This window comes from Pseudonaja textilis, chromosome 9, assembly GCF_049901715.1.
Source record: "Pseudonaja textilis isolate UNSWEBS1 chromosome 9, rPseTex1.2, whole genome shotgun sequence".
NCBI classification, from domain to species: Eukaryota; Metazoa; Chordata; class Lepidosauria; order Squamata; family Elapidae; genus Pseudonaja; species Pseudonaja textilis.
Genome location: NC_141998.1, coordinates 18249561 through 18271829, shown reverse-complemented (window position 1 = coordinate 18271829; position 22269 = coordinate 18249561). Strand labels below are relative to the sequence as shown.

Here is a 22269-nt window from a genome sequence, read left to right as displayed (position 1 = left end):
CTAGCAGATGGTTGCAGGGGGCTATTGCAGCTGAAAACTGAGCCCAGGAGGGCTATGGGCAGGCTGCACACAATCCCCACCCCCCTGGGCTCTGTTTTTGCTGGCAGAGGGCTGCAGGAGGCCATCACGGTCAAAAACAGAGCCTCCATTTTTGCTGGCTCCATTTTTGCTGGCAGAGGCACTTTGTTGTTTTCAGGGTGGCCACATGGGCCAAATCTAAGCACCCCACGGGCTAGATGCGACCCATGGGCCTTGAGTTTGACACTCCTGCCCTAGACATTACTTTACACTCCCCCCCCCAAGTGAGACTTCCATAGGATTTTCTTAAAGCCAAGTTAGTTCCAGAAAAAGAATGGGAAATTTCAGAGGGGCATTTATCTGCAAAAAGCCCACTCATTTGGGATGAGAAGGAATATCTTAAAACTGGCTGACTTCATCAGTTTTGGCTTATTTTTAAAGGGAGTTTTCTTCTTCTTCTTTCCAGACAGTGGCTGATGGGCCATAAATTATTAACATGTAGGTATGTTTGGGTAGGCTAATGATTTACTTACTCATGTTTCTGCATAGCTGCTTCAGATTCTCTCATTCATCTCCGTTTTGCTGACAGTTTCATGTGGAACACTCTTCCTTAGCGTTTTGTCACATAGGAGCCACAAGCTGTGTTATGTGGAAAAGTGCTGCTCTCTCTCTTTTTAAAACAACAACAACAACAACAATAAAAAAAACCCTCTGCTTTGCAAATCTCCATTTTTGGGAGCACTAGGACATGTTACAGCTAAATAAAACCATAAGTATGCAATTTCACAAATCTTTTTCTAAAGTAGCTGAAGACAGTGGTTGCATAAAAATGTAGAAACAGTCAATGGGATTAGAAGCTGTCAGTGCCCTAGTTAAGCTTCTTCTTCTTCTTCTTCTTCTTCTTCTTCTTCTTCTTCTTCTTCCTCCTCTCCTCCTCCTCCTCCTCCTCCTCCTCCTCTTCCTCCTTCTCCTTCTCTTCTTCCCCTTCCCCCTCCTCCTCCTCCTTCTTCTCCCATCTTTCACCTTCCTCCTCCCTCCTTCCTCTCGCCCTGACTGTGAAGGACTCTGACAGATTACAGATAGAAAATAGCAGAATATAGGACTTCAGGAGTTTATGTGTTTTAAAGTCTGCAGATGACTGCCTTTTCTCTAAAGCCAGTGGGATTGCTACATTCATAGCATCATACAGCAAAGGGATGCTTATGCCATTGACTCTAATCTCTTGAGCCCAGGATAAAGAATCTCTGATGGATGCCTCTCCTATTTCTGCCTGAACAAATGCAGAGAAGGGGAGCTTATCATCTCCTTCACTTATTGGTTCCAAAGTTGAACTGCTTTAACCTTGAAGGAGGTTTTCCAAGCACTCAACTGAGCCCACGCCTCAATGCACCAACTCTGTAGTAGAACGCATAGGGGCAAGGCATGTTCTTCCTTTAGTCAAAGATGTAACTTCTAAGAAAATTTGGAACAGGGAACTATAGTTTTACTGTGACCTTTGTTCAGTTAATGCCTGATCAAAGATGTACAGATGTTTTGGACTCAATTCTGGAATTCCTGACCAATTTGGTCCTTTTTGGCTAACATATCTGGAGATGACAAGTTGGAGGAAGTTGCTATCAAGTGACATCAGAAAATGAAGAAAATTATATCAAGACATTCCCAGAAAGTCCCAACAAGGCTGATGGTTTACCAGGGACAAAATTAGAGTCGTGCCAGCAGAAACTTCTGAGACCAAACTGCAAATATGTCACTGATTATGTATTCACTTCCTGAAGGGGCTTTCCTCAAACAGGGTTCTCAGTGTAGTCACCACTCCACAATCCACTAGACACATCATATTTTCATGGTGATGCTAGAGGATTCCTAATGTGTAACAATCCCCCATTGGCTGTTCTTGAAGAGTTTCCTTCACCATGAGGAAGGCGAGACAAGGGCGTTCATTGTGAATCGCATTTAGCATGTGAGGCACCTCTGACTGGCTCTATTCTTAGTCCACCCTTTTTCTATAGTACAAAGGTCAGCAGACACTGGGGAAAGAAACCCAGAACCTTCTTCCTCTTCCTTGTGATGAGCAGAAGGGTTGGTTTCTTGCAAGCCATCCCCAAAATGAACAGGCTTGCTGGATTCAGTTTGGGCTGAGAAGAGCCCCCCCCCCTTTTTTTTATTGAATTTCAAAAGGTTACACCACAAAAGGCAGATTGTTATTTGTGCCCAGAATGCCAACATCAGATGATTTCTCTGTTTCATAATATATAGAATCCGTATGTCTAAATACAGCCTAACAAAGACACTTTTGAGTTAGCAAGTACATTGCAGACTCTACAAAAATTAATCAAGAGGAGTGGTCTTTACAGACCTTTGTTTAGTCTGGCTAATAAACAATGAAAATCCTGAAATACATTTCAGCTTCAGTTGGACTCATTTAAATAAAGTGTAATGCAACTAGAATGTATTTGACCTCCAATGATAGATAGTAGATATTTAAGCAGAGGTTAAATAGCCATAATTCAGGTAGATTAAATAATTTATGGAGTCCAATTGATGGAATCTCATACCAGTTTTAAACTTACTCCTAAATTTATTGTAGTGTCTACATTTTCCTCGATAGCCCTCTTGCTTTAAAATTACCAGAGGAATTCAAAACTAACTTTTTAAAAAGAAAACTCAGGATGATTCTTGTACATGCAGTGATGTTTATGTTCTCTTCCCCTTCCTCGTTGGATGTGTGACGTTCTCCTATTTGTGTGCATCATGAGCTTTTTTGGAGTTTCTTTTCTTTGAAGCAATAACAGTGGTGGTATTCTACTGGTTTGGCCTGGTTTGAGCAAACCAGTAGTAAAAAATGCTACTGTTTGGCCAAACCGGGAGTAAAAAAAAACAGCTACTGGTTCGACCAAACTGGTATTATTTTTCCCCTCCCGATGATCAGCTGTTCCGATGATCAGCTGTGCCGGGATCCTTGCTGTCTTACTGCTTCACCCAGGAGGCTTCCCAGAGCCCCAGGAGGCAAAAAGGGGCCCTGGGAGGGGTACTGCACAGCCCCCCCTCTGTTTTTTGCTTTCTGGGCCTCAGGGAACCCTCCTGGGAGCAAAAACGGCCTCCCAGGAGGCTTCCCTGGGGCCCAGGAGGCAAAAAAGTGGCATGCGAGCAGGGGGCAGGTCCTGCAAAAAAAGAAGCCATGCCCAACGAGGGACATGGTCATGCCCACTTAGCCACGTGCACAGAACTGGTAGTAAAAAATATGTGCATCCCACCCCTGAGCAGGAGATAGATGTGGTCCTATTTAAAGTCCAATCATTCTATCAGCGTTTGGCCTCTGTTCTGGGTTCATCAGGCACATAGTTGAAAGTACAGTCAGGTTTATCAAACTCTGTCTCTTTGGAGAATGATTTCATACTGTGCTGGAGCATGTAGAAGCTGGTTCCACTAGGCTTAGCAAGGTGTACTCCAGAAAATGTGTCCTATATATGTTGCCAGAGCTAAGGAAACTCTGGGTGTAGGAGAAGGAGTGGCAGAATCTGGAGGTGGAGTTAAAAGAGGAATCAGCCTAGAATTCCTACATAGGCACCAGTAAGCTAAGTCCAACTCCCTTGAATCCCTGTTGACCCTTATCTATCACCAAGCCTTTGCTAACCATTATTAGAAGATTGTTGTGTTGAGTAGCAATAAATCAGTTTAATGTGTGGACCTGGCCTTTCCTGCTTGACATTACACAAGATGCTCTTTGCATTCTTGCACATTCTTAGCTGCTCCATTCGTTAGTTTCTGACTATGTAGTTTTCCTTCCCATGTTACTTCCCTCTTCTTAATTGTTAAGATATACAGCATAGTTTCCATCTAAGCCATGGAAGAGAATGAAAAGCCAGATACTATTGTGCCACCTCAATGTCTGTGAATTTCTAAGCATTCTTTCTTTTGATCTACCTCTGTAAATTTAATAAATGGAATTCTCAGTACTCCAGCTCAGGAAAGCTAGGAATATTTCCACTAGGAAGATTTATAATTTTTGGGCAGCAGCTTCACCAAACATCAGTAACATGGCAGAAGGAAACTGAAATTGAAAAAGGCATGATTGAATTGACCTTAAATTGTGTTGAGTGTCTGAACAGGGACACCGAACAGTGTAGAAAAATAATGAAGAGGTGCAACACATCTGACAACCTAGAGAGGAAACCACTGTTGTATAAAAGAGAGAGTTCTAAATGTCAGATCTACTCTAAGTGTTGCTGAAAGACTATTTAAAGAAGAGGTGAGCAACTTGCACTTCCCTTCTAAAGCCTGGATTGGCCCCGACAGCCTGCCAAAAGTTTTTTTTTTTAAGGGCCAAGAGGGGAAACTCATTCAAGATATGGGAGTACCTGTACTTCGTTAGGCTGCAATTCAAATCAGACCAAGACCAGCTTTGAAAAGAGTTATTGATCTCTGTGTTAAGATGAGACTCTGGAAAGAGTGCAGAGAAGAGCAACCAGGATGAATAGGGGACCGGAGGCTAAAACATACAATGAATGGTTGCAGGAACTGGGCTTGGCTAGTCTAGTAAAAAGAAGGACCAGGGGAGACATGATAGCAGTCTTCCAATATTTGAGGGGCTGCCACAAGGAGGAAGGGGTCAAGCTATTTTCTAAAGCACTGGCCATGCCAGACAAGGAATAATGGATGGAAACTGATCAAGGAGAGATTCAATCTGGAAATAAGGAGAAATTTTCTGACAGTGAGAACAAACAACCAATGGAACAGAAGCTGCCTTTGGAAGTTGTGGGAGCTTCATAACTGGAAGATTTCACGAAGAGACTGGACTACCATTTGTCAGAAATGGTGTAGGATCTCCTTCTTGGATGGATTGGACTAGATGACCTACAAGATCCCTTCCAACTCTGCTAATCTGTAAAAGATAGTTTTTCAATATAGGCAGCTATGATTCACATAAGTGGCTAAAAGCAGGTTCCTGTGCCTGCATATTAGAGGAGACCAGGAAAGGTACATGTCAACACATTTTTATTTATTTACTAAATTTATAGACTGTCCATCTCCTCTCGCTCATGGAGCTCTTTTTCAGCCAGTAATGAACTTCCTGGTTTTTAGAACGTTCATACTACTCACATAACATCAATATTTTGACCATAAGAACCAAAGAAGATAGGGAGAGGAAATGGTGCTGGTCAAAGGTTCAGCTAAAAGAATAATCGTTATTTATTTATTTAAAACAGGCCGCCCAACTCCAAACAATTCTGGGAAGTTTTCTGTATAGAAAATTATAAGAAAGACTGAAAAAGAAATGGATCATAAATATCCCGAAGGCAAGCTCCCTTTTACCAACAACTAACCAAATTGTGTGTATTTATTTATTTAATTTACAACTCATAGTTACACAGCCATCCATTTTATAGAATGTGACTTTGGGCTGCATACAATAATATCCATACACTCATACCTACAACTGGATTTGTGTTTTGTATTGAGTCATTTCTTGGTTTTGATTTAGCATGAACTCCACCGCTGTGATTCGTAAAGCATGATTTAGTGTGCTGTGTAAATGCAAACCATTGTGACTTCTTTAGCAAACTGTTTGTTAGCCTGTTGTGTAAACCCCTGCTTATTTAGGACGGAGTCAGTACAGTGGTGAGATTCAAAAAAAATTACTAAAAATTGGTGGGCGTGGCTTAGTAGACATGGCAGGGGAAGAATACTGTAAAATCTCAATTCCAACCCCACTCCTGAGGGAAGGTTACTGCAAAATCCCATTCCCTCCCCACCCCACTAACCTGCTTTCCAGCTCTGTTCTCCTGTGCAGGACAACCAAAGAAGACCCAGCCAATCAACTGGGACTTGGGAGGCAGAGAATAGATGGGGGTGGGGCCAGTCAGAATTACTCAGCGAACTACTCAAAATTTCTACTACCGGTTCTCCAGAACTGGTCAGAACCTGCTGAATGCCACCTCTGAGTCAGTAGTATCTTTGCTAGCATCACCCAAAATGGCACTGAAGAAGAAAGTTCAAGGTTTTGTTCCTTCAAAATTGAAGGTGAAGAAGATGAAAAAAAAAAAGTAAGTCTAAAAATCGAATTGTATCTCCTGCCAGACTTTCTCTCGCTTGGAGCTTAATCTAACTTTTTCCAGGAAAAAGGGAACTATTTAAAAAAAGCACCAAGTGATTTAATAGGGAGATTAGTCTCTCTCCACCCATGTTCCAATGATTCCCCCTGTTCCATCCACCCACAACAACAGGGCTGCCTCTCCTTATATTAATAGCCACTAACTGGCTCCAAATTTGTTTGGTTTTTTTTTTTTTTTACCCCACACTGGTTAACTCGGTGAAACTGTGCAGTTTGTTCCTGCATCAACACGCCTTGGAAGGAAGCCAGTAATTTTCATACCTGCCTCCTTTTTTTTATCACTTCTTGGTAAACACAGCCAGGAACAAAAAGTCAAGGTCAGGAGAAGCAGCAGGCAAGACGCGGAGGCAGGAGCCTGCTGGAGGTCAGGTTGTGGTCACTGCATCTTTTGGCAGGTGGGAGGGAAGGGCTGCTCCTCCCTTGGCAGAAAATGCCAAAATCCTGTCTAGGTAACTAAGATGCAAGCTCTAAACTGGCATACAAACATCCCGTTGATTTTCCTATTCAGCGGCTGCCATTCCAGCAGGATCCAACTCCTTAGTTGAGGCACAAGCTTGGAAGACATCCTGGGAACCTACTAGGAATGTGCAGCATGCGGGTATTATTGCACGCATTGTGACAGCTCTCATGAACCCATTGTAGCTGAGCTAAAATAAGTGAGCTGTTAGCTGTGAGACAAGTTAGGAGAAGGGGACATGTCAGAATTTGGACTATTTATGAGAGATGGGGACCGTCTCCTCAACTGCTAGAATAGGTTCTGATATTGATGTTTGTTTGATTGAGTGATTCAACTTGTATAGCCACTCATCCAATGGTGGGATTCAATACCGGTTCTGTGGGTGTAGCTTGGTGGGCATGGCATGACTTGGTGGGTGTGGCTTGGTAGTTGTGGCAGGGGAAGGATACTGTAAAATCTCCATTCCCTCCCCACCCCACTAACCTGCTTTCGAGTTCTGTTCTCCTGGGCAGGGCAACCAAAGAAGGCCCAGCCGATCAGCTGGGACTCGATGGGAGGCAGAAAATAGATGGGGTTGGCGGGGCCAGTCAGAGGTGGTATTTGCCAGTTCTCTGAACTACTTAAAATTTCCTCTACTAGTTCTCCAGAACTGGTCGGAACCTACTGAATGTCATCTCTGCACTCATCTTAAATCCATGACTGTGGGTGGCGAACAATCATCAAAACAGTTAAAACAGGACACACAAAGAAACAGCAGTCAAGATTACAAGTATTGTAATCTGTCAGTTTCATTGTATCTAGAAAGCTGGGCTTTTCATACAATTGGGCTCCCAGGTCTGGTCACATAGCCAGGACCTTCTGAAAGACCAGCAGAATCTGGGTCATCCTAATCTCAGGAGGGAGGGACAAGCATTATGGCCTGGTCCTTGCCAGCTGACATTCCTTGATTGATGGGAACCAGATGCCCATCGGACTGGACCAGATTAGGCCAGTAGAAAGGACTGGAAAAAGATGGTCCCTCAGATAACCTGGTCTCCAGGCATGAAGGCATCTTACAAGATGGGCCTTGTTTGGAGAAAAGCAGGTCTCCAAGGAACTTCAGAGAACCTCTTCACTTGGATATCTGATGACACAAGGAACCCTTTTTGAAGATAAGCATAGCCATCCTGAACCACGGTGGTGCAGTGGTTAGAATGCAGTACTGCAGAGCTCACTGCTCATTCCAGGAGTTCGATCCTGAGTGGTTCCAGGTTGACTCAGTTTTCCATCCTTCCAAAGTCGGTAAAATGAGGACTCAGATTGTTGGGGGGCAATATGCTGACTTTGTAAACCACTTAGAGAGGGCCGTAAAGCACTGTGAAGCAGTGTATAAGTCTAAGTGCTATTGCTATTGCTATCCTGTCTTTCAGGCTTCTAATGAAGACATAACTTTACCAAGGCCTTTCTTGTGTGAATGTTTTTTTTTCCTTTCTGCCTACCAGTTTAGAGCACATGTTTGAATACTAACTCTTTCTAATTTATCGCAGTGTTATTCTTGGATTTTAATAATAACTTTTTGCCTTTACTTCACCAGTTTCATTTCAGGGAAGGAGAGTAAAATACATGCTAAATAAATAAACAGTGAAACAGCTCTAACCTGAATGTGGTTTCCTCATTTCTAATTTGTTCCTGGGGACAACATTTCATTTATGGGTTTCATTTCTAGGATACTTATATGTTTTTCTCCCTGTTCCTCTGTCATCTTAGGTAGTGGACCTATTCAGTTATGGCAATTCTTGCTGGAACTTCTGACAGACAAATCCTGCCAGTCATTCATTAGCTGGACAGGTGATGGCTGGGAATTTAAACTTTCTGATCCTGATGAGGTAAGAATGGGTCTAATTTGGACTGTACACATGAAAGCCCTAAGTCAAATTCATATATAGCAATCGTTTTGCCAGTAGTTATAAATACATTTATATTTTATCCTCTCAAAGTTTACATCATACAGTGGTACCTCGGTACTCAGTGTAATTGGTTCTGGTGGGTAATAAAAAGGAAGAGTATCAAACAAACCATGTGATTTACCACATGATCCTTTGTTTCAGCCTGGAAAAACTTTTTTCCTGTTCTTTTTCCTACATCAATGGCCTTTCCATCATGGCCGACTTCCTATCCGCCCTCTGTGGCTATCCCACTCCTTTTGTAGCGACCTTCCCAGCATGTCTAGTTTCCTGTCTGTTTCCCACACCTTTCCTCCTCTTCCTATAGCAACATGTTGAGTATTAAACAAAGTCCAAGTACTGGGTCAACATTTTCCTGTCCAAATGTATTGAATACCAAATTTGAGAAATTTGAAGCAATCAAGTACTGAGATACCACTGTAATTTCTTTCTTCCATAAGCTATCATTTCTAATCATCAAACTGATAAATCACAAATGCATTTTGCCCCCTTTTTCAGCAAAAAGCCCATACAGGGTTTCCAGTATTTAATAAATGCAATCATTGAACTTTCTCTATGCAATCAAGTTAATTTTGCCACCTCTATTGGTTCCATCTTCACCAATCCTTCCTCCATTGTGGGTATATAAGAGTTTTACCATTTTTATGCTAATAGTCTCATCACAGGGATCATATATAAAAATAATCACCTATGGCTCTTTTCTAGTTATCCATTAATCCCAATAAGCAAATTCCTGCTTTGAACTAACTCTTAGGCTTTGAAATTTATTATATCAGTGTATGTATTTGAACCCAAAATGTCCTGCTGTGTGTACAAGTGTGCCCAGTCTATGAAAATGGCAGTTTGTGTCACCCACATTTCCAAAATAAACTTGAAATACTGTTACACTCTGGATAATTTTTCTGTTCTTCTTAATTTTTATTAAGGAATTTCCATAGGAGATGACCAGGCTGAGCCTGAGGGAGGGGTGAAATGCAACATCAGTCATGAATCCCTTCATGCTCAAAAGAAAAAATATAACTCCAATCTACTTTGAATTCATTTTTATTCTTAACTTCTGCTCAAATTCCATTGATGGCTAGTAGTTCAGATTCCTATAGAGAGCTTAAACATGCAATAATTTTAATACTCCTGATTTCCATAGCACTTGACAATTTCATGAACTAAATTTTATGGGTTCCCATTCTTCAGGTGGCAAGGAGATGGGGCAAGAGGAAAAACAAGCCAAAAATGAACTATGAGAAGCTGAGCCGCGGATTGCGTTACTACTATGACAAGAACATCATCCACAAGACTGCAGGAAAACGCTACGTGTATCGTTTCGTATGCGATCTGCAAAGTTTGTTGGGTTACACTCCAGAAGAGCTCCATGCCATGTTGGATGTGAAGCCAGATGCTGATGAGTGAATGGATCCATTTTTACCAAAATCGAACAATCTGCAGAACATAAGGACTTTTATTTCTTTCTTAACCCCCAACCATTATTTTCCTTAAGAAAAAAGAAAAAAAGAAAAGAAAGAAAAAAAGCGTAATTTTTCATTGGCTGTACTTAAGAAGGGCTAGGATTTTAAGCTTTTGAATGAAACTGTGACATAGGTTGGCTGGGAGGAGGAAGAACCAAGTTTCCAAGTCACATCTTCTTGGAGTTGTATTTGCAGCTGGGATTTTAGAAGTCAGGAAATGTGACGTTTTGTTACATCTACTTAATGAATTCATATTAATGCCCCTTTCTTCCTGGTTTTAAAAACTGACAATCGGTGTGTTTGTAAGACAATGCTGTCTTTAACTGATGGAGAGCAGTCTTAAGTGGCAAACCATCCTGTTTTAGAAGGAAAATATATCTGAATAATCAAGTACTGTGATCTCAGATAATTTTTGCATTTCATAAGACAGGTCTCTGTTCTTCTGTTTGTCAGGGTGGGTGGGGGGAACCAAAAAACCCACCTCTTTTTTTTTTTGTTTAAAGAAAATGTTTAAAAGAATTTGTATTTTATTAAATTTTGTGCCAGTATTTTTTAAAATAGTCTTAAGCTCTAAAATGGTTTCAGTATTGCAAAAAAAATCATGTGTTTGTTTGTTTTGCCAGCTGCGGATTTTTATCGCCATTGAGAGAAAATGAAATACGTCTACATAGAACTTCACTAGAAATGAGCAGATGGAATAGACCAGTAGAAAACCAAGATACAAGTGTAGGCTAAGAATGGGGAACTCTAGATGAATGGATGTTTTGCTTGAATGCTAGACTTCCTGCACTTTATTCTCTTATGTCAATACATCTGTGCCTCTGCTTGTGCATTTTCAATTGTGTCAGTTTCATACTGAGATTTTATTTAGATTTGTGTCTGCATGTTATGAGTACATGCTTATCTAGGATACTTTAGAGAACAGTCTTATCTCACTGATCAGATAGCATCTTTTCAGACTAATAGATTTTATTCGAAGGTTTATGCTTTTTATTGTCTCCATCTATTCTAGAAGGATGCTACCCACTCTGTCTGATTTTTGGCTACCATAAACCAACATTGCTCTCTTTCTTCAACTATTCCATTGTTTGAAAAGTAGGGTGGTTGATTGATTCTCTTGTGGGAACAATTCAATTGTCCATCTGTTAGGGCTTGTTTCTGCTTCTTTTCACAGGTATCAGTTGCTATGAATGTTTCATTAGTGCCTTGCAATAGGACCAAATCACTGAATCGGTTTTCGGATTGAGCTGGAAAACCCCATCCAGCTTCATTTTCTGAATCAAGCTGAATCACTGAATTGGATCAGATTTAGCATTAGAATCAGACTGGAGTCAATCATATTCTGTAACAATCTGCAACGGAGTATTTTATAAGAAAAGATTCAGTAATCTCTGGGTATTCAGAAGCTCTTTTGAGATAATACAAGCACATCAAAATATATGGGCTTCTCATCAATATGTCTACACTCTTAAGGATGAGCATTAAGAGTAGGCATGGAAGAAGTTAGGGGTCTTATCTAATTTGGCAGATACTTTTATTTTTATCGAATGGGTTTAAAATAAATCTGGGCCACCGAGCAAGTTATAATATAGATGCTAATTTTCTTCATGCTATGTTGTCCAAAAATAAACAGGATTGGTGTTTTGACTCTACAGTTCCATCATCCTGATTTGGATACAAGGAAAGAATGCCAAAGCTGATTGTTATCCCCTCAAATACCTGATATCTACTATCTCAAAAAAGAAAAACAACCCATATTTTAAAACACATCTTTAAAATATTTGAAAAGACACGATTAATAGATGATCTTTTCCTGCTAGCTTTTGCTGTTTGTTTGTTTTAAAATATCTTTCAAGAGGAGGGAAGGTTGAAGTTCAACGGATTAATCTTTTTTTCTTTCTTCACTGTGTATTAGAATATATTTTATGGTGGAAGGGGTGTAGAATATTAAGATATTCTATGAATTTGTATACCCTCTTTCTGCCCTGCCTTGAATCATCTGCTGATTAAAAAAATATAACTCTATTTGTAAAGCAATTGAACAGACTTTACGAAGACTGAAATCAAGGGGAAAGAACCTTATTTTTCTAGAGGTCTGGACCCTAAGACTTCCCTTCCCTGAATACAGCCAGGCCTACATTTGTAAATGTGCTTTGTGAGACCAATGGTTTGTCAGCCTCATGACTTTTAGGTCAGTATTTAATCATTTGTGTTGTACACCGATGAAATATAATGCATGAAATACTCTTCAAAGAACAAACATGGAGAGCCAGCATTTGCAAAGCGGAGAACAGTAATATGATCTTCACTCCCTCCCACCCACCCCCGCAAAAAAACCCAAACTGTAATAGCAATGACTCATTTCAGTCATGCAAAGTTGAAAGTGGGACAACTTTGAGTTGCTTGAAATGTCAGCAGAATTTGACATAGAGCAGGTCTGAGACCCTGCTATGTAACCTGTAGGGTAAAGGTGCAAAAAGTAGGAAGGAATAATGTTGTCACCATAGTTAAGAAAAACAAACAAATCCACTATATTTTAGGAGGACCCATTCCTCTAATTTAATTGTCCTTGATAGACCAGATTTGATCTGTTTTTGAAAGGCATTGCTACCTGATACAATAAAAAGGTAGTCTGTTTTGAGTTTAATTCGCGTCTCAAAAGAGTTCATGAACAAATTCATATCATTTATCTTGGCAACAATATGAAAGTGGTTTGCTTTTTTCCCCTGGATATGTATGCTTGTGTGGGTGTTTTCAGCTTTTCAGACCAGCTTACAGCTCTGGCTGTTCCAAAAGTTCTCCCATCAAAGTACTGGATGGATCTGACTCTATTTAGCTTTTTCATAATCAGTTAAGAGCAGTTAGATCCCTTTCAGATAAAGCTTTGTAGCAGTGAAGCACAACCTGGGTGCCTAGTATCACAGTTTGTCCCCCAAACCTTGAGCTTTGCTGGCTGAGGAATTCTGGGAGTTGAAGTCCACAAGTCTTCAATTTGCCAAGGTTGGAGACCGCTGCCTTAGAGCATTTCCAAAGTTGTGACTAAATTTTTTTAATGGTTAATATGACAGAAAGGGTTGAACAAAATGTGACAGAAAGGGTCAAACAAAAGAGCCATTGTCTGAAAAGTATTTAATTTTATTTTAATTAAAATTCCACATGAAATCAATTTTAGTTTTTCTACTGATCCTATCTGATTCTTGATGCTGGTACTATCGTCTTCTTAGAATGGGCTCCTTGCACACAATTTAACAGAATAACAGTGTTGGAAGGGACCTTGGAGGTCTTCTAGTCCCTCCCCCTGCTTAAGCAGGAAACCTTATGCCATTTCAGACAAATGGTTGTCCAATCTCTCCTTCAAAACTTCTGATGTTGAAGCATCCACAACTTCTGGAGGCAAGTTGTTTCACTGATTAATTGTCCTCACTGTTAGGAAGTTTCTCCTTAGTTTCAGGGTTGCTTCTGTCCTTGATTAGTTTCCATCCGTTGCTTCTTGTCCTGCTTTCAGGTGCTTTGGAGAATAGCTTAGAGAATAGATTTTTATGGTAAGTATAGAACAGAATATAGAATAGAGTTGGAAAGAATCTTCTAGTCCAGCCCCCTGTTCAAACAGGAGACACTATACCATTTTACACAAGTGGCTGTTCAGCTTCTTCTTAAAAGTCTCCAATGATGAAGCACCCACAACTTCTGAAGTAGTCCAACTGGTTAATTGTTCTTCACTGTTAGAAGTTTCTCCTTAATTCCAGGTTGCATCTCTCCTTGATTAGTTTCCATCCATTGCTTCTTGTTCATCCTTCAGGTGTTTTGGAGAATAGACTCTCTTTTGGGGGGAAGCCCTTTCTAACTTGCCACAAACAACAAGTGTGTCCTTCAGTCTGGAACAGGTTGTGAATCTCTGAACTATAGAATGGGGAAGTGAAACCTGTAGACAAGCTACACTTCCAACTTCATCCCAAGGAGCCACGTTCCTTAGTCATGCTGACAGTTGTAATTCAATCCATGTGGAGGGTCGCAGATTTTCTATCGCAGATAAATGCTTTCTGGTACAGGTGGTCCTTGACTTATAACCATTTATTTAGCAACCGTTTGAAGTTACAACAGCACTGAAAATGTGGCCCATGACTGATCCTCTTACTTATGGCCATTGCAGCATCCACAAGGTCATGATTAAACTTCAAGCACTTGACTATTTACAATAGTTAAAGCATCCCAGTGTCATGTGATCAACATTGGCAACTTTCCCAGCTGGCTTCCAAGAAGCAGAGTCAATGGGGAAAGCTGGATTTGCTTCATGGCCATGTGTTTCATTTAACAACTGGAGTGATTTATTTAATAACCATTGCAAAAATTTCCTCACATTGGATGCAGCTCACTTAACATTGCCTTGCATCGATCCCAATTATGGCTGTAAGTCTAGGACTACCTGTCTAGAGCTGGGAATAGACTTTGATGCAGGGAAGATTCATGCAAAATATCATTTCAGAGTTGATTCCTGCAACAGCATATTTCACCTTTTCATAGAAGTCAAATGAAAGCACAATGAGTAATTTATCTGCTTTGAACTCTTCATTGGTGACAGGAAGGGCATCCAGCCAGTAAACACTCAGCTTCATTCAGTTTCCCCAACTCTACCCCAATGGAAGGGATTACAGGGTCATTAAATAACAAAAAAAAGTCAAATGAAATAGATACATTGCTTCTTTTGGCAAATGATTTGAGTCCTTGAAAAAAATTCTACCAGCTGGAAGAGGCTTCTGGACTTATGTTACTGAGGTGTAGAAACCTCTTCTACTGGCCAAAAGGTTCAAAACAACCCAAAATACCCCCCCCCCAAAAAAAGGATTACCTCCAAGCTTAGAGACATGTATGGCCTCCAGGACACAAAGAACCTTGCTCAAACAAAGCACAACTGCCCTGCACTACACAGGCTTACTTTCTGATATGATTTTATATTAAGCAGGCAATCATAAAGTGAGGCTGTTTGAAGCCATGAATGTACCGTAAAGGCTTTTGCAGTCCTCAAGGACTGTCACTCATCAATGTTTCTGAATGTATTTTCACTCCCTCTCAAAGACTTACCAGTAGAGAGGACATGACGTGGAGTTAGGAAGATTAGAAGTGATAGACTTGCTTGCTTTTCTTGATCCCTTTTCGCTAAGGCTCAGTTCACTTTTATAGCCTGGCATAAGGTCTGTCTGGGCTGCCTCTTCTATTAGGCCTCTAACTGCATGTTACAGAATTGCTAAAGGTGTTGAGAATATTGTCAACTATCAATAGCTCTGCAAATGCTCGAAACAAATAAAAAACAAAATCCTGATAATTCCACCATTCTCGGTCTTCTGGTATAGAATAGATTACTTCAAGTATCCAAAGTCTGTGTAGATAGCTAGGTTGTGAGCAGTGGATAACATCCATAAACTTAGTACTGGCTGAAAATTCTTGGTACGGTTTGAAGGAAGATAAGCTTGGAATTTCTTGGGAAGATATGGAAAGAAGATTTTGAGCCAGGAACACTGATAGTGGTTATTCTTGCAATGAAAGAAATGAAATCAGGACCAAGGGCTCAGTTGGATTTGATTCCAATGAAGTGAAAGGAGGAAATGAGTAGAAAATGAGAAAGAAGGATTAGTGGACGTGGAAAAGAATGGTATTCCTAAAACCTGACATCTTTTATTTCCTTGTTGTCTTTTCTATGGTATTTGAGGGATTTAGCCCTAAACCAAGAGACGAAGTCTAAACTCTAAAATGCTAGTGGGTATGTATAGAAAACAACTTGCATTGTAAGTGAAGTCACTATCACAGAGTTATCATTGTCACCCTCTGAAAATGGACAGTTAATATGAGACATTTGACTGTTTTGGGGTAATTCCATTGTTTTTGTTTTTGTTTTTGAAATTAGATTTAAAACGGCAAATTCATTTGACATGCTATTCAAATGGCTGTAACCTTTGAATTATTCATTTAAAAAAATCATGTAATGGAAGCAATCTTTTCCAGGCCAAGCGACACAGATATACTGAAATTTTAAGTTTCAGAATTCCATTAACTGTCCATGTTAGTTGCAGTTCCATTAATTAAGGTTCCAGCATCATACATGAATTCAATTGTTTTAGAAAATGTAACAACTAGAGTTGAATTGTTAAGTTTATTTCAGAGTTCTCAATGCATTACGCAAAAAACTGGATGCTAACAACAAATATCTTGAAGCAATATTAATGGCAGCCAAATATACAATGGTCAAGATTTTTTCTGGGGATATGTTCCCATTTTTTTCAGTCAGGTATTTGTAAGGAAAAATGAAACAAAAGTCTTAGTGATACTTCTTAGTATTCCTACAATATAATCCTTTGCTTGTTGATTCAGGAGCAAACCCTGGCGACTTCAAAGGAAATTTGGCCAGGGAAAATGTATATAATACTGAAGTTTTAGGACATTAATTCAGAGTAGCTTTCTCCAAGTTATGTCTTCCATTTGTGGAGAAATCTATAGGGGTTTAACATATTTGATGAGGAAGGCTGGTTTAGATCAACTGAAGATAGGACTATTTTTATACTGTTGGGTTTATACCTTTTTGGATTAAGCATCAGCAAGCAGAGCATCTCTATTCAAGTATATTTGGGGAAATCTTATGGTTTAGAATTTGTTGATTTTTAACCTTCTGATAGCCCTGCTTTATATTCTATCAAACTCTACACATTCATTAAAGATTAAAAAATAGACTTGTACTTTTTTATTTAATCATTTGTCTAGTAACTGTGATGGAGAGGTTAACAGGAAAGTCAGTGGCTGTTAATTAGAGCTGAGTCATCATTCCTTAGTAGACGGCACAAAATATAACAGAAAGTTGAGCATTTCCAGTTAAAAGGTCTCAAATGGCAGACTTGGAGATGGTATTTGTCCACTGAGATCTGCCTACATGGGTTGTCTTTTAGAAGCAGCAAGGATTTATGTAGTCATTGGTATAATTTAGATTTGAGTAACTTCATATAGATAAAAAACAGCTCCAAGCCAATTTGGATTGTGTAGCTCACAAACAACTTCACTGTGTTACCTTGTTTGCAAAGCTAGTTTTTCCATTGGCTTCTGGGCTTTATGGTTTGGAGCTATTGATTCTTCAAGCATCCATTTTGAACGGCCTTTCCTCAACTCTTGGTTCATGTTGCTTGGTCTACTTAGTGTTGACTGGAAGAAATTTTGCACCTACAACTTTCTGGCAATCTTCCCAACATTTTGAATCTGATTCAAAATCTGATTCAGTCTGTCCAGTGTTCACAGCAGATATATTCTCAGGGATCTTGAAAGGGCAATGCATTACAGCCCTGGTGGTATTCTTCCCTTATCAGTATTTGTACCTAACTTTCTGCCATCTACCTTTCAATTGCAGTGACAGGCAGGCAGTATCATTTCTTTTGAAAGTGTGTGTTCTCCTTGCACTAGCAGAAATACTTTACTCAGCTCTGTGAACTAGATAAGGAAGGAAGGTGTCGAGTTAATGGTTATTGACAATTGAAAGCTCTTGTCAAAAGGGGTTCAGGCCTCATTTACACATTACATGTTTGGCTTACTTTAAAAACAACAACAACAACAACAAACAAGGGTGTCTGCTTCACCAGAGAATGTGTGAAACAGTTGTACAAAAAGCCAATTCAGCATAGATTACAGTTAACTGCAGAACTGACAGCTGATTTTTTCAGTTATGTTTCTGATGGGGTCTCTATAGATGGAATGAACTAGTGTTGCCATTCCAAAGATGTTTAAGGTAAATGATGCTTGATGTATGCATATCTATTATGACAGAAATATCTCCAGGAATTAACTGCCTCAGTGAACATTTTTTTAAAAAAACAAAAATATTGTGTTCCTTTTTTTGTCTCTGTTTTATAACTGTTTTTTTTAAGCTGATAAGTTTAGGAAAAGAAGAAAAGATTGTTATATTATGCTCTTCAACTATTTTCCAACTTGTATTTTCATATAATTTATATTTTATAGAAGTGAAAAAAATGCCTTAAAAGCAAAATGTTTTTGTTTTTTGTTTTGTTTATAAAGGAGAAAAAGCAGGTGCTTTTTAGGAGGAAAAAAAAAAGAAATGGAAGAAAACCAAACTCAGCTGAGGTAGCTTAGAGATGTAGCGTTATCTGTGTTTTTAAGAAATTCAAAATCGCAACCCCTCCCACACTGAAGACTTAACAGGGAGTGGAAGAGATTTTGTTTTGATTGCTGATGCTGGCACATCATTCTGGAGAGTTTTTATATACTGTAGCCTTATTTCTGATTGTATTCAAAATTAAAATATTGCAAAGACATGCCTTGTTTACTTTTGCCTATTTATGCATTTATTTATGTCCTGCCTTTATTATGTTCATACATAACTCAAGACAGTGAACTTATCCAATGCACTATCCTTCTATTTTCCCCACCCCGTGAGATGAATTGGGCTGAGAGAGAGTGACTAACCCAAAGTCATTCCATTTTATTCCTAAAGCGGGATTAGAACTAGAACTCTCAGTCTCCTGGTGATTGGCCATCCAGCTGTTTTTCATGCCTAAGGCAGGACTAGAATTCATACTTTTCTGCTGATTGGCCCAAAATCACACAGTCCGCTTTCATGCCAATGGCAGGACTAAAACTCACTGTCTTGTGGTTTCTAACTTAGTGCCTTAACCACTAGACCAAACTGGCTCTCTAAGTTTGATTGGAGACCAAAATATAGTAGTCAGGGAGGGGATGGTAGCTCATGATAAACACCTGCTCTGCATCCCAAATTTACTTTCAATCATCTCCAAGTAGGAGTAGCTTCTGTCTAAAACTCTGCAGAGGTCTCCCAATCAATGGTGGGTCTAACTGTTAAACGGACCAAAAACATAGCAGCTTTTGGGGCTTCAATATACCCATTTAAAACTCTTTCCAGACATTCTGAGAATAAATTATAATGAAAGGGGGTAGAAGCAGAGGTGGTATTCAGCAGGTCCAGACCAGTTCTGGAGAACCGTAGCGGAAATTTTGAGTAGTTCGGAGAACCGGCAAATGCCACCTCTGACTGACCTGCCCCCTTCTATTCTCTGCCTCCTGAGTCCCAGCTGATTGGCTGGGTCTTCTTTGGTTTCCCTGCACAGGAGAACGGAGCAGGAAAGCAGGTTAGTGGGGTGGGGAAGGAATGGGATTTTGCAGCAGCCTTCCCCTGCCAGGCCCACCAAGCCACGCCATGATCACAGAACTGATAGTAAAAAAATTTGAATCGCTGGGTAGAAGTAGAATTGAAACATGTTATCATGCAAAATATATACTAATTTTTAGGTCTTTAGATTGGAGTCTTTTTTTCCAGCTCACAACAGAATCTTTGGATTAAAATGTTGGCTTCCTGTTTCAAAAGCCTCTATTCTTCCATGGAATGGAAATATAGTTTAGTTAGGTTGGCCCTCTAGGAATTATGCAGAAGGTTCATATCCAGGAAAGCTAAGGAAAAATTCCTTACCTTGATCTGGACAAAACTGAACTAGTAGATCCATTGATTCTGTATCCTGGAAACTACTTGTCCAAAAAGAGACACTAATCTCTTGCAAAGATAAAAACAACAATAATCAAACTAATTGTGTTGGATATGTATATGCTTTGGTCTTGTTAGAAGTGATAGGAATCATGACTTGGTCCTAAGATTAATCAAGGTATTGAGAGAAGAATGTGAATTATTCTGTTCTCCTTGCTAATCAGAGGAACCAAGTGATCTTGCACAATTAGAATGAGCAGGAATTCTGTCTGAGCAACGGGTCTTACCCTGTGAGAATGTCTGTCGTTTGGGAATCTCTAGACATGAGAATCCAAGGATTATCTCTCCTTTGGCTTGTTAACAGACTCCTCACATACATCCCGACTCCTTCAAGGAGTTTGGACATGACAGCTGCCCCGATAAGAGAGCGAAAGATAACCAGCTTTTCAGCAGCCACTTCTGAAGCTCCAGGGCCAATGAAGATAGTCTAGGATCTGGTTTGTGTTTACTCCTCCTCTTGACTGCTTGCAGTTGTCAGGTTAAGTATGGGCCAGCTTTATCTAAGCCTTAGTTCACCCACCTGGTGGGCTCCTGGATGCATTACTCAGACAGGAAAACAATTGAATCAAAGAACTGGAGAATTGCATACTATTCAATCTTTTTTGGATCAATTATCCCTTCTGAATATGGTAATTCTGAACAACCTTTCTGCTTCAAAACTCTGACTCTATTTTTCTTACCAGTTCAAATGGAATTGACTTGAAATTCTAGACTGAATGTCAAAAAGGATTGCCTAAATATCTCAAAGTTTTTTTTCCGAAAGGCAACTGGACTTTCTTTGTTTTTCCTTTCGCTTCACATCCAAGAATCTTCATCGGTTCTAGCCAGAAGCGATGAAGCTTCTTCTTGGATGAGAAGTGAAACATCGACAAACTACTCCTAAAACTAAAATCTTATCTCTGGACACCTGCATAACTGGACAGAAGCATTCCTGTCAAACAGACAACAAATGGTCAAAATTGGGAGTGTCCTATCAAATTCTGTACCTGTCAACAGTGGTGTCCCCCAAGGCAGTGTTTTAGGACCAACTCTCTTCATACTCTACATAAATGACCTCTGTGATCATATCAAGAGCAACTGTGTTCTCTTCGCTGATGATGTAAAGCTATTCAACACCACAGACAATACCGCTACCCTTCAAAAAGGCCTTGAATATGTATCAGAATGGTCAAACAAATGGCAACTTCAAATCTCAACAAATAAATGCTCTGTCTTACATATTGGCAAAAAAAAAAAAAAAATCAGAAAATAAAATACAGGCTGAACAGTCAAGACCTTGTTGAGGATCCAAACTCTTTCAAGGATCTTGGAGTACTCATCTCTAAGGACCTAAGTGCTAGAGCCCACTGTAACTACATAGCCAAAAAGGTGTTAAGAGTTGTTAACCTAATCTTACGTAGCTTTTTCTCTGGTAATATTACACTAATAACTAGAGCATACAAAACATTTGCTAGACCAATACTCAAATACAGCTCATCAGACTGGAACCCACATTACGTATCTGATATTAATACAGTTGAGAAAGTCCAGAAATATTTCACAAGAAGAGTTCTCCATTCCTCTACTTGTTGCAGAATAGCTTATGCCACCAGACTCAAAATTCTAGACCTAGAAAATCTAGAACTACGCTGCCTTCGGTCCGATCTAAGTATAGTATATAAAATCATACGTTGCAATGTCCTACATGTCAATGAATACTTCACAAGAGCACACAATAGATACAAACTCAAGGTTAACCGCACCAAACTTGATTGCAGGAAATACGACTTCAGCAACAGAGTGGTCAATGTCTGGAATACTCTCTGGTTGGGTTTGTGGTTGGCTCTGTGGTTTCTTCCCCAAACCCCAAAAACTTTAACCTTAGACTTTCTACTATTGACCTCACCCCTTTCCTAAGAGGTCTGTAGGGGTTGTGCATAAGCATATCAACGTGCCTACCATCCCTGTCCTATTGTTTCTTTTATATATATATATTTTATTTTTCTTATAAGTATCCATGTATTCATAACTATGTTTTTACTTACACCACTAGTCTGGTCCACAGCAGACATATGTTTATTTATTTCTCTTGCAATCAAAAGGTCATTACTAAGTCAGAAACCAGCTACTCGCTCCATGTCAGCTTTGGAAAGGGCCAAAATTAAGGTCCGTCCAGTGGAATTGGGCCTGACTTTTTCTGCACCTGCAGGTGACTCCCAACAACTGGCTGGCTGGATGGATGGTGGAAGATGCCAACGTTGCTTTCAGAGTCAGCACTTTCCACTGCCTGCTCTGTTTTCTTTCCACCCAGGGTTTTGCCTGCTGGGCGAAGGCTTCTGAACAGCTTCCAACAGAAACTTTCCAGTGTTCCTCCTCCCTCTCCTGTCCCTTTCATCCTCCGGCCTACACTTTGCAAAGAAACGAGTTCTGTATTCAAGCCACAATGGGGTATTCTACCAGGCAGTTCCTTTCAGTTGAACTGACAACTGTTTGTTGTAACAAAGCCCTGGCTGGCTACAGCATCCAGCCTCAACTTTTCCTCCTGTTCGAGCTTCAATGGAAGAAGAACGCCACAGGGAAAATCCAAGGGCGAAGCTGATCGAAATATTGAGGGTTATTTTTAACCGAACATGGGCTGGTAGAGAGAGCCATGGAGCTCCAGGAACTTCTTGAAAAACCCGGAGTTGCAATATCATGGGGCTTGTGAGCTGCAGACTGACTACGTCACATCTGCAAGGCCAAGGTTAGCTGGA

The 22269-nt window shown here is 40.0% G+C and overlaps 1 protein-coding gene across 3 annotated transcripts in view; it reads left to right on the top strand.

The window, feature by feature from the left end:
• The window catches only part of ETS1 (ETS proto-oncogene 1, transcription factor), a 125127-nt gene extending 113386 nt beyond the window's left edge, over positions 1 to 11741 (top strand). For all 3 annotated transcript variants that reach the window (XM_087939092.1, XM_087939091.1, XM_026708970.2), the window contains 2 exons: positions 8334 to 8452; positions 9722 to 11741. In XM_087939092.1, coding sequence (XP_087795218.1) covers positions 8334 to 8452; positions 9722 to 9937 — 335 coding nt within the window. In that variant the 3' untranslated portion in view covers positions 9938 to 11741. The remainder of the gene's footprint in view (positions 1 to 8333; positions 8453 to 9721) is intronic.
• Positions 11742 to 22269: the final 10528 nt, after the last annotated feature.